This window comes from Myotis daubentonii, chromosome 1 (assembly GCF_963259705.1).
Source record: "Myotis daubentonii chromosome 1, mMyoDau2.1, whole genome shotgun sequence".
NCBI lineage: Eukaryota > Metazoa > Chordata > Mammalia > Chiroptera > Vespertilionidae > Myotis > Myotis daubentonii.
In genome coordinates, this window is record NC_081840.1 from 209,560,857 (window position 1) to 209,573,281 (window position 12,425).

The window sequence follows — 12,425 nt, forward strand, 5'->3', positions numbered from 1 at the left end:
TACCGATAAAGTTATTGAGATCTACAAGAAATCTAATGAGACCCTCGATGTTATGATAAAGAACCAACTAGAAATTAAGCATACACTGACTGAAATAACGAATACTATACAGACACCCAACAGCAGACCAGAGGAGCGCAAGAATCAAGGCAAAGATTTGAAATGCGAAGAAGCAAAAAACACCCAACTGGAAAAGCAAAATGAAAAAAGAATCCGAAAATACGAAGATAGTGTAAGGAGTCTCTGGGACAGCTTCAAGCGTACCAACATCAGAATTATAGGGGTGCCAGAAGATAAGAAAGAGCAAGATATTGAAAACCTATTTCAAGAAATAATAACAGAAAACTTCCCCTACCTGGTGAAAGAAATAGACTTACAAGTCCAGGAAGCGCAGAGAACCCCAAACAAAAGGAATCCAAAGAGGACCACACCAAGACACATCATAATTAAAATGCCAAGAGCAAAAGACAAAGAGAGAATCTTAAGAGCAGCAAGAGAAAGAAACTCAGTTCCATACAAGGGAATACCCATACGACTGTCAGCTGATTTCTCAACAGAAACTTTGCAGGCCAGAAGGGAGTGGCAAGAAATATTCAAAGTGATGAATGCCAAGAACCTACAACCAAGATTACTTTATCCAGCAAAGCTATCATTCAGAACTGAAGGTCAGATAAAGAGCTTCACAGATAAGGAAAAGCTAAAGGAGTTCATCACCACCAAACCAGTATTATATGAAATGCTGAAAGGTATCCTTTAAGAAGAGGAAGAAGAAGAAAAAGGTAAAGATACTAATTATGAACAACAAATATGCATCTATCAACAAGTGAATCTAAGAATCAAGTGAATAAATAATCTGATGAACAGAATGAACTGTTGATTATAATAGAATCAGGGACATAGAAAGGGAATGGACTGACTATTCTTGGGGGGGAAAGGGATGTGGGAGATGTGGGAAGAGACTGGACAAAAATCGTGCACCTATGGATGAGGACAGTCGGGGGGTAAGGGCAGAGGGTGGGGTGGGAACTGGGTGGATGGGAGCTATGGGGGGAAAAAAAGAGGAACAAATGTAATAATCTGAACAATAAAGATTTAATAAAATAAAAAAAAACAAAAAAAATATCTTAAAAGCTAAAAAAAAAAAAAAAAGCCCACCTAAATTCAAAGGAGGCTTTAAAATGCTAATAAAGAAATAAGAAGTTAAAAGTGATACAATGGAAAAGATATGTATACTTTTTATACTATGCTGTACACCTAAAATTAATACAAAATAATATTGAACGTAAACTATAATTAAAAATAAAATAAAAACTTTTAATATACATCTTCTTTACTTATTTAAACACAATAAACACTGTAAATTGGTTTAGGTCCTCTGAACTTATAGGCAAAGATTCATATATGGACTCCAGGTAAAGGAACCAGCAAATGCAAAGTGGATAAATATTATTCTTGTGATTATGGTAGTGATAAAGGCATATGAAATTACTAGAGGCCCAGTGCACAAAATTAGTGCACTGGTAGGGTCCCTAGCGGCTGCCGCCTGGCAGCCAGGTCCTCCCTCCCTTCTCCTGGATGGTCTGCCCCCTGGTCAAACTCCTGGAAGAACTCCGGTCAAAGGGACAATTTGCATACTACACTTTTATTATATAGGATAGTTTTTATGTAATGTGGATAAATCTTGCTTTTGTAAATAGTATATGTGATTGCTATGATTAACAAAATCAATATAAGTAGTGAAATTACTAATGAGGGGCCCTAGCCAGTTTGGCTCAGTGGATAGAGCTTCGGCCTGTGGACTGAAGGGTCCCAGGTTCGATTCCGGTTAAGGGCACACGCCCATTGCCGGCTCGATCCCCAGTGGGGGGCATGCAGGAGGCAGAAGATCCGTGATACTCTCTCATCATTGAAGTTTCTATCTTTCTCTCTCCCTCTCCCTTCCTCTCTGAAATAAATAAAAATATATTTAAAAAATTACTAATGAGGGGACAAATAGGTTTATTACTTTTATTTGGAGCCCCACCAGTATTTTAGTTGCTAACACAAATGGGTAACTGCTATCCTTAAAGACTGAAAAATCCATACTATTATGCATGAAGGCATGAATTGTCAGTTTTTGCATACTTTTTTGGTAAATAACAATTTTTACTTTCTGTTATTAGAGCCACAATCTAATGATTTTATTAAGCTATATTTACATTGTGCCCTTGCTTGCTGGCTCCCTTTTATTTCAAGAGTGGGAAGTGCAACTTCCTCTCAGCCAGGCCTGGTTATTTAATTGGTGGGAGGATATTTCCACATATGGGTTCATATGCGGATTTATTATGGATTCATATAGGCAAAGATTTATGTGATGTGTCTTCTATGTACATTTTTCTGAGGAGAGGGTTCATAGTTTAAAAAAATATATTTTTATTGATTTCAGAGAGGAAGTGAGAGAGATAGAAACATCAATGGTGACAGAGAATTATTGATTGGCTGCCTCATGCTTGCCTCCTACTGGGGATCAGCCCGTAACCCGGGCATGTGCCCAGGCCAGGAATCGAACCATGACCTTTTGGTACATAGGCAGATGCTCAACCACTGAGCCACACTGGCCAGGCAGGTTCATAGTTTTTATTAATCTCTCAAAAAATCTAATGACTCCTCCCTTCCCCATTCAAGTATTTCTAAGCAAAATTCCAAAGTAGGTAAGTTCATTTTTAGAGTAATCTCCCTTCTTGTGTAATTAATAATGGTAATAATAGCGGACTTGCCCAGCCAGCATGGCTCAGTGGTTGAGCGTTGACCTATGAACCAAGAGATCATGGTTCGATTCCCAGTCAGGGCACATGACCAGGTCAGGGCACATGCTCTGGTTGTGGGCTCGATCCCCAGTGTGGGGCATGCAGGAAGCAGCCAATCAATGATTCTCGCTCATCATTGAGGTTTCTATCCCTCTCTCCCTCTCATTTCCTCTATGAAATCAATAAAAATATGTTAAAAAAAAAAGCTGACTTAAAAAATTATTGCCTGCTATGTGCCAGGAAGAGTTCTGTAACAAGCCTATGAAGTAGTACTATTACTCCTATTTTACAGATGAGGAAACTGAGGCACAGTAAATTGCCCATGGTCACCCAATAGAATGTGGTGGGGCTGGGAACCCTAGCACATTGGCTTCAAAGGGACCCATGCAAGGAGGCCCTGTTCATGAGTAATAGTTTACTCCTTTGCAAACTGGGGATAATAGTAGGCAGTGTCATCGAACCAAACTAGTGAACCAAACTAGGACAGTCCATAGTTGTAAGCCTAACACCGATTACAGTGGGCGCTTAATAAACACTAACTCTCCATGCTTAGCCATTGTTGAATTCCAGGGACCTCGCTATCTCTCATTGTAGAGACAGTGGTGTGATAAAGTGCAAGTCCTAACAGGGTGGGTGGGTTAGGACTTGAAAGTCTAGGACTGACGCTGGAGATACTGCTCTTCCCACTGAACTCCTGCAGTGGTTCTCAACCTTCCTAATGCCACGACCCTTTAATACAGTTCCTCATGTTGTGGTGACCCCCAATTTCACTGTTACAAATTGAACATAATTAAAGCATAGTGATTAATCACAAAAACAATATGTAATTATATATGTGTTCTCCCATGGTCTTAGGCGACCCCTGTGAAAGGAGTCGCGACCCACAGGTTGAGAACCACTGCCTTAGGGTCTTCCGTTTTCTCTTAAACTTGTATGCAAATGTCACATTCTATTCCACAATCCTGTCGCCTATCTATTAATATAAAACCTGTTTACTCCCAAAGCTTTGGGATCATTGTTTTTCCATGAAGATGCACCTTGGTTACGGTTATGACTGGGCTTCACCCCCCTCCCCCACCCCTGCTCTTTGGGGAACTTGGCAGGGCAGGTTTGGAGGCCTAGATGCCTAGTCTGGCTTAGTTTTGGAATAAAGCTGGACTCCTTAGCTTGGTTAGGTCTCATATTTTTCTTTTTTAAGAATATTTTAAAATTTATTTCAGAGAGGAGGGGAGAGGGAGAGAGAGAGACATCAATGATGAGAGAGAATCTTTGATCACCCGCACACGGGGGATCGGGGATCGAACCTGAATCCCGGCACATCGGGCATGAGCCCTGACCGGGAATCGAACCGTGATCTCCCGGCTCATTGGTGGACCCTCAGCTACTGAGCCACGCGGGCAGGACTAGGCCTCATATTTTTCATTTATATAATATGGAGTGGGTGGTGGTGGCTAGCTGACTTCACTAGTCCTTTCTTTTTATTTTATTTTATTGCTTAAAGTATTACAAAGAGTATTACATATGTCTCCTTCCCGCCCCCCCCCCCCCCCCAACTTGACATTCCCCCGTCCTTTCTTGCTCTAGAACTAGATAACCTAAAGATGATCCTTAGCCTGCTGGTTTTCAAACTAGGGGTCTCCACGTAATAGGTGAAAAAGACCAATCGATGGGCCAAACATGAAAAAAAACCCATCAGAGTAAATGCCGTTTGGTGAAAGCCTTGTTTAAAAACAGCGGCTTAGGTCTAACCTGTGAGAGTCCCTCCTAAACGGACTTCTCACTGCGGGTGGCGCAGCGGGAAGCCACGGCGGGCGGCGCGGCCCCGGCGGGAGGCGGGAGGGCCTGGGAGCCGCCCTCCCGGAAGCCGGGCTCGGAAGTCCCCAGCGAGCGCCCCCGCCAGAGCCCGAGGGCGCGACTCCGCGCGGGGTCCCGCCGCTCCTCGCGAGGCTGCGGCCCGCCCGCCCGCGCCGCCCGGCGTCCACGTCGCACTTCCCGCCGCGGCCCGCACCGCCGGGCGCCGCGCGCCTGTGACGTCATCGCCGGGCGCCGCGCCTCCGCCTCCCCGCCGCTGCGAGGGAGAAGTAGTTGGCGCGAATGGGTCCCGAGCTCCGGTAACGGATCCCCCAACCCGCCGGCCCGCCCGCCCGCGCTGTGTCCTGGGGCTGCGATGGTGAGCCCCCGGGGAGGCCGTGCGGCTTGGGGCGCGGGAGGCCGCTGGCTGGTGTGGACGGGGCCCTCGTGGGGCGGAGGGGCGGGGCGGGCGGGGGGACCGGGTGTGCGGCTCCGAGGGGAGCCAGGCACCGAGGGGACCACCCACCGGGCGTCGGTCGCCCCGCTTCGCTTGGCAGCCGGCGCGCCGGGCTTTTGGGGTGCGCGGCAGTGGCGCTCTTTCCCACTCTTGGGGGCAGGGTGGGAGAAAGAGTCTCGAAGGAGGTTTCGGGGTGCAGAACAGTGGTTTTCCTGCTCAGCACTGCCCCGGACCTGGGCTTAGGTCCTAGGTGAAGGGTTCAAAGCTTCTTTTTAAATTTATTTTTAAAATATATTTTATAGATTTTTTACAGAGAGGAAGGGAGAGGGATAGAGAGTTAGAAACATCGATCAGCTGACTCTTGCACACCCCCCACTGGGTGTATACCCGCAACCCAGGTACATGCCCTTGACCGGGTCGAACCCGGGACCCATCAGTCCGCAGGCCGACGCTCCATCCACTGCGCCAAACCGGTTAGGGCCGTTCAAAGCTTCTTTAGGTCTTAAGGGAAAGGAATGTAACAAACTTTTTCTTTCTTTTTTCTTATGAATAAGTTATCTCAGGCCTTCAACTTTGTTTTTAACAGTTTCAGGAGCTGCTCACGCAGGTGCTTGGAGACCTAGGGCCTGGGGAGGGTGTTTTGGTTTGTCTTGATGGGTGCACAGAAGTCAAAGGGTTAACACGACCCCCCCCCCCCCTCAGTAAAAACCAGATGTAATACATTTGACAGCTGTCATTGCTTATCACCTGATGTTAACATCTTCACAGCAACAACCCAGAAACTTCAGTGCAGGATTGTGCATAAAGCATTTAAATGAGGAGGGAGATAATTATGCAGCCGCCAAAACAGACATTCACGGTGCTAGGGCCATAGATACAGGCCTGTGTTTGAGATATTTTAACTTAAAGGACACTTTATGATGTTCATTACACCAGAATATACTGAATAATTAGACATAATTTTTCCAATCCTTCTTCAGTTTGTCACAATGCCAGCATTGTGGGGGGGGGGGAGTTTTTTTTATGCTAAATTGGGAAACCTTGTGTTTCTTTTCCAAGAGGGATAAAATAATGATTATAGCTACCTTGGAGTAAGTATCTTCTTCAGGTCAATATGTGATCTGTTTGTTTTACTACCTTTTCTCACTTAAACCTCACAGCAATCTAGTTTTACAGATGGTAAAGAAGGCTTTCAGAGTTTCAACCATTTGTCATACAACTAATACATTGTTTAATTAGAATTAGAACCCAGGGATTTCTGACCGCTAGTTTATACCGCCTCCAAAAAACGATCATACCTCAGGCACTACAGTGTTGTGGAAAGCTGATGAGATTCGGAGTCCTGAAGGTGAGAGTGAGGGGATGTTTTAGTGTTGTTGTGCCATTTGATCAGTTTGTGGTTTGGGGCTTAACTTTACACTCTTTAAGCCTCCATCTTCTTACCTATAAAAGGGGGAAATACAGCTGCCTTAAGTAATTGTCTTGAGGATTAAACAAGATTATATATATAAAGCTTCCATTTTGGTGCCTAGCATGTGGTAGGCAGTATACATTTACATTCTACTCATAATCTAATTTTCTCAGGAAGGACTTTTTAAAATTTTTTTTTTATTGATTTCAGAGAGGAAGAGAGAGAGAGAAATATCAGTGATGAGAGAGAATCATTTGTAGGCTGCCTCCTGCACGCCCCCTACTGGGGATCGAGCCCACAACTTGGGCATGTGCCCTTGACTGGAATTGAACTCAGGACCCTTCAGTCCACAGGCCAACAGTCTATCCACTGAGCCGAACCGGCAAGGGCAGGAAGGACTCTTTATGGAATGTTACATAGAGTTTAAGGGGCATCGTAGATGCCTCTGCTGTTGTCAGTTACCGTGAACAAAACTGGTATAGTCAGCTTTATTTGATCATTTTCACCTAGAGATACTTTACATTGCAGTTATTTTTTTTTCTTTAGAATTTCTTTTCACGGTGCAGATGAAAAACAAAGCCCTTGTAAGAAAAGAAGACATATTGGTCAGTTTTGCTCTTTGTTAATGGAAAACAGCAGTTAATAATGTTCAGTAAAGTAGATAAGAATTTTGGATTATATTGACACTTAATTTAGTCTTTCTGGTTGCAGGTTCAATTCCTGGTCAGGGTACATGCCCGGGTTGTAGGCTTGATCCCTGATAAGGGGCGTGCAGAAGGCAGCCTATCCATGTCTTGCTCTCACATCAGTGTTTCCCCCTCCCCTCTCCTTCCCTCTCCCCCTCCCTTCCTCTTTTTCTCAAACTCAATTTAAAAAAGTAATTTAGTTTTCCTGTCTCTAGCACAAAAAGTAGCAAAATCTTAGACATTTGTATACCAGTTCTAGTACAGTAGTCTTTAACATCTGTTTGGGTCATATGTCCCTTTGATAATTTGAATGGTATGCAAATATTCTGCCTACAGAAATGCATATTGGTACATATATATACTATTTTAGAGGGTTTACATATTTTCTGAAGCCTTTCCATATGCACCAGGTTAACATTTCTTGTCCTGGGACCTGCATTTTTTTCTCAAATATTTTTCTTTTTTTTTTAAAAAAAAAAATCTTTATTCAGATTATTACAGATGTTCCTCTCCCCCCCTTCCCCCCATAGCTCCCCTCCACCTGGTTCCCACCCCACCCCATGCCCTTACCCCCTGCCACTGTCCTCATCCATAGGTGTAAGATTTTTGTCCAATCTCTTCCCACACCCTTCACACCCTCTTCCCCCTGAGAATTGTCAGTCCACTCCCTTTCTATGCCCCTGCTTCTGTTATATTCACCAGTTTATTCTGTTCATCAGATTTTTTTTATTGACTTAATTTTTAGATTCACTTGTTGGTAGATATGTATTTGTTGACCCTTTGTTATTCATAATTTTTATCTTTACCTTTTTCTTCTTCCTCTTCTTAAAGAATACCCTTCAGCATTTCATATAATCCTGGTTTGGTGGTGATGAACTCCTTTAGCTTTTCCTTATCTGTGAAGCTCTTTATCTGACCTTCAATTCTGCATGATAACTTTGCTGGGTAGAGTAATCTTGGTTGTAGGTTCTTGCTATTCATCACTTTGAATATTTCTTGCCACTCCCTTCTGGCCTGCAAAGTTTCTGTTGAGAAATCAGCTGACAGTCGTATGGGTATTCCCTTGTAGGTAACTGACTTTCTCTTGCTGCTTTTAAGATTCTCTCTTTGTCTTTTGCTCTTGGCATTTTAATTATGATGTGTCTTGGTGTGGTCCTCTTTGGATTCCTCTTATTTGGGGTTCGCTTCCTGGACTTGTAAGTCTATTTCTTTCACCAGGTAGGGGAAGTTTTCTGTCATTATTTCTTCTAATAGGCTTTCAATATCTTGTTCTCTCTCATCTTCTGGCACCTCCATAATTTGGATGTTGGTACGCTTGAAGTTGTCCCAGAGGGCTCCTGACACTGTCTTCGTATTTTTGGATTCTTTTTTCTTTTTGCTTTTCTGGATGGGTGTTTTTGCTTCCTCGTATTTCAGATCCTTGACTTGATTCTTGGGATCCTCTAGTCTGCTGTTGGATCTCTGTATATTATTGTTTATTTCAGTCAGTGTATGCTTAATTTCTGACTGTTCCTTTTCCATTTTTTTGATATTCTCATTAAGATCCTTGAAGGTCTCACTAAGTTCCTCAGAGGTTTGTAGAAGATTCTTGAGTAACCTTATAACTGTGGTTTTGAACTCTATATCCAGTAGTTTGCTTTCCTCCTTTTCTTTCATTTGTGACCTGTTTCTTTGTGACTGCATTTTGGCTGCTTCCCTGTGTTAATAGAGTGGCTTTGTGTGGTAGGTGTCCTATAGGGCCCAGTGGCTCAGCCTCCCCAATCACCTGAGGTGGACACTCTTGGTGCACCCCTTTGTGGGCTGGGTGCACAGTCTTGTTGTAGTTAAGTCTTGACTGCTGTTGGTATCCCTGGGAGGAAATGACCTACAGGCCAATTGATTGCAAGGACCAGCTGTGTCTATAGTGGAAGAACTGCTGTGCTGGAGACACCCTTATGGGGCAGGACTTGTTTCAGTGCGGCTTTGGTGCTCACTGAGTCTGCCTCTTGAGAGTGTCACTTATGGATGTGAGGAGTTGAAATCTGGTATCTGACCACTGGGTACACTGGCTCCTGGCTCTCCAAGGACGTTACAAATTCAACCAATGTGTCAGATTTCGCCTCTTTGTTTGGGGTTTGGAACTTTTGGGGCTCTCTGACCCAGCTGCAGTTTGTTAGGTCAGGCTGCAAAAGGACAGGCGATTGCGCACAGCTTGGGTGGGTTGTAAATTGGGTAGGGCGGGGTCTCAGAAAATCACCAGGGCGGAGCAAACAGTGATGGCTGTCTATCAGCCATTTCCAGGTCTCCAGGTCTCCACATCCCGAGTCCCGCGCCCCCACAGTAACAATGATCCCTGCGAGCAGTTCTGCAAGAAAGCCACCCTCGCTTCCCGACCCGATGCCAAACAGTCCAGTTTCTCCCGTAGGAGTCTGGGTCCCTAGGGTCTCGCCAGAAACGAGTTCAGTGCAGTGAGTTCAGTGCAGTCAGGAGATACCGATTGAAAAAAATCGTGCACCCAGGTGCAGCCCGGTTCGCGCGCCTTCGTACCTCTGTTCTTGGTGCTTCCGCACCTCCTACCCAGCCTCAATGCTCTTTTTTCTTTTCTTCTAGTTGTAGAACTTCCACTCAGCCAGCTTTCCCGTGGTTCTGGATGATAGCCGTTTTGTCTTTTAGTTGTAGTTTTAATGTGGTTGTGGGGGTCGGCACGTACAGGTATATACCTTATGCCGCCATCTTGGTTGTCCTCTCAAATATTTTTCAATTAGAAGTTATCAATAAGAGAATAAAATGCTATATCTACAAACTGGAATACTATGCAGCCATTAAAAATGGAAAAACTTGCATGGCCAGTGTGGCTCAGTGCTTGAATGTAGACCCACGAACCAGGAGGTCATGGTTTGATTCCTGGTCAGGGCACAGGCCTGGCCTGGGTTGTAGGCACAATCCCCAGTGGGAGGCGTGCAGGAGGCAGCCAGTTGTTGATTCTCTGTCGTCATTGATGTTTCTAACTCTTTTTCCCTCTCCCTTCCTCTCTCTGAAATCAATAAGAACATATTAAAAAAAAAAAAAAAGGAAAAACGTTATGCCCTGCTGTGAAACAATTGCCAAGCTAATTCAGTGAAAAAAGTAAGGTTCAGGAAATATGTGAAGTATGCTACAACTTTATACAGTAAAAGAGAGAAAAGAATATATACATATTTGCTTGAAGATAAAATCTCTCAGGAAGAATACACAACTGATACATAACACTTGTTGCCTGCAAAGATGGGAAGTTTTTTTTTAAATTAAATATATATATATATATATTTTTTTTAAATATATTTTTTTACAGAGAGGAAGGGGGAGGAATAGAGAGTTAGAAACATTGATGAGAGAGAAACATCGATCAGCTGCCACCTGCACACCTCCTACTGGGGATGTGCCGGCAACCAAGGTACATGCCCTTGACTGGAATCGAACCTGGGACCTTTCAGTCCCAGGCCAACCCTCTATCCACTGTGCCAAACCAGTTTGGGCAAGATGGGAAGTTTGTGTCAAAGGAAAGGTGGGAGGGAGACTTTTTTATCCTTTTGAATTTTGAAACATATGAATGTAATGTCTATTTAAAGGAAATGAAGCAAAATTGAAAATAAAAAGAATATAGGCATAGCTAGTTTCTTTATGCTTTGCTATATTGCACTTTATAGATGTGGTGTTTTTTACAAATTGAAGGCAACATCCTCCACCAGCAAAAAGATTATGACTCGCTTTATTGTGATAATTTATTGTGGTGGTCTGGAACTGAACCCACAATATCTCTGAGGTATGCTTGTAAAATAAGAAGCCATGTAAACAATTTGGATTGCTATGAGGATTTAATTAATTGGTCAAAATGCAAATAAAACCTGAGAGATGCCATTTTTAAGAAGTCAATATATATAATTTTCATTGGCTGGTATAAGTATTTATTGAAAATATAAAAATAAGGTTTAATTAAATACACAGATTATGGGCTAGCCTTTTTGAAGAGTTGTCAGGTAAATAAAAATACATTGTAATTTGATCTGTTTCATCGCCCCACTCTAGGGGACCCCCTCACATCTTAGTTTATTATGTGAATGCTCCCCCTGGAGAAGTGCTGTGACCCTATTGTAATGTAGCTTTTGTCATATATACTGGTGCTTAGCCTGTAAGCTCCCTACCTGCCTCTGTGATCTCATCTCTCTGTTTTTTCTATATATTAAGCTGATTCTGTCTTGGTTTTTGTTCTTGCTGTTTTCTCCTTTGAATACTCTCCCCCTAGATCTTTACATATCTCTGCCTTTTTCATTCAAGTCTCAGTCATCACTTCCTTAGAGCTTTTGGTTTCATAGCTAAGAAACCATTGCCTAATCCAAGGTCATGAATATTTATGCCTATGTTTTCTTCTAAGAGTTTTATAGTTTTAGCTCTTTCTTTTAGGATTTTAATTAATTTTGAGTTAATTTTTATATATAGCATGAAGTAGTGGTCCATCCAAGTTTATTCTTTTGCATATCCATTTGCCCCAGCACCATTTGCACACTATTCTTTTCCCCTTGACTTATCTTGGCATCCTTTTAATGGTCAAAAATCAGTTGACCATTAAAGTGTGAGGGTTGTTTTTTTCTGGATTCTCAATTCTATTTCCTTGATCTGTATGTCTATCCTAATAGTAATACACTGTCTTTACTATTGTAGCTTTGTGATAAGTTTTGAAATTGGGAAATGTGAGTCTTCCAACTTTATTCCTTTTTTCAAGATTGTTTTGCCTCTTCTGGGTCCCTTGAATTTCAATATTAATTTTAGAATCAGCAGAGAACCCAGCTGGGATTTTGATACTAATTGTTTTGAATCTGTAAATCAATTTGGGGAGTATTGCCATCTTAACAATATTAAGTCTTGTGATCCATAAACATGGCATATCTTTCCATTTATTTAGATCTTTTTTAATTTGTTTAAACAATGTTTTATAGTTTTTAGAGTATATATTTTATACTTCTTTTGTTAAGTTTGTTTCTATGTTTTTTGTTCTTTTTAAAAAACATTTTAATTGATTTCAGAAAGGAAGAGAGAGAGAGAGAGACACACACACACACACCAGTGATGAGAGAATAATTGAAGAGCTGCCTTCTGCACTCCCCACACTGGGGATTGAGCCCACAATCAGGGCGTGTACCCTGACTGGGAATTGAACCATGACCTTCTGGTTCATAGGTTGATATTCAGCCACTGAGCCATGCCAGCCGGGCTGTATTTTGTTCTTTTTGATAATACTGTATATGGAATTGTTTTTATAATTTCACTTTTGAGTTGTT

The 12,425-nt window shown here is 42.6% G+C and overlaps 1 protein-coding gene across 3 annotated transcripts in view; it reads left to right on the plus strand.

Annotated features, from left to right (window-relative positions):
• The first annotated feature begins 4,562 nt into the window (after positions 1-4,562).
• RFC1 (replication factor C subunit 1) overlaps positions 4,563-12,425 on the plus strand; it is an 82,575-nt gene continuing 74,712 nt past the window's right edge. Inside the window, exon 1 of one of the 3 annotated variants that reach the window (XM_059673222.1) lies at positions 4,563-4,956. In XM_059673222.1, coding sequence (XP_059529205.1) covers positions 4,954-4,956 — 3 coding nt within the window. In that variant the 5' untranslated portion in view covers positions 4,563-4,953. The remainder of the gene's footprint in view (positions 4,957-12,425) is intronic. The other 2 variants (XR_009449757.1, XM_059673233.1) reach the window with 2 other exon arrangements.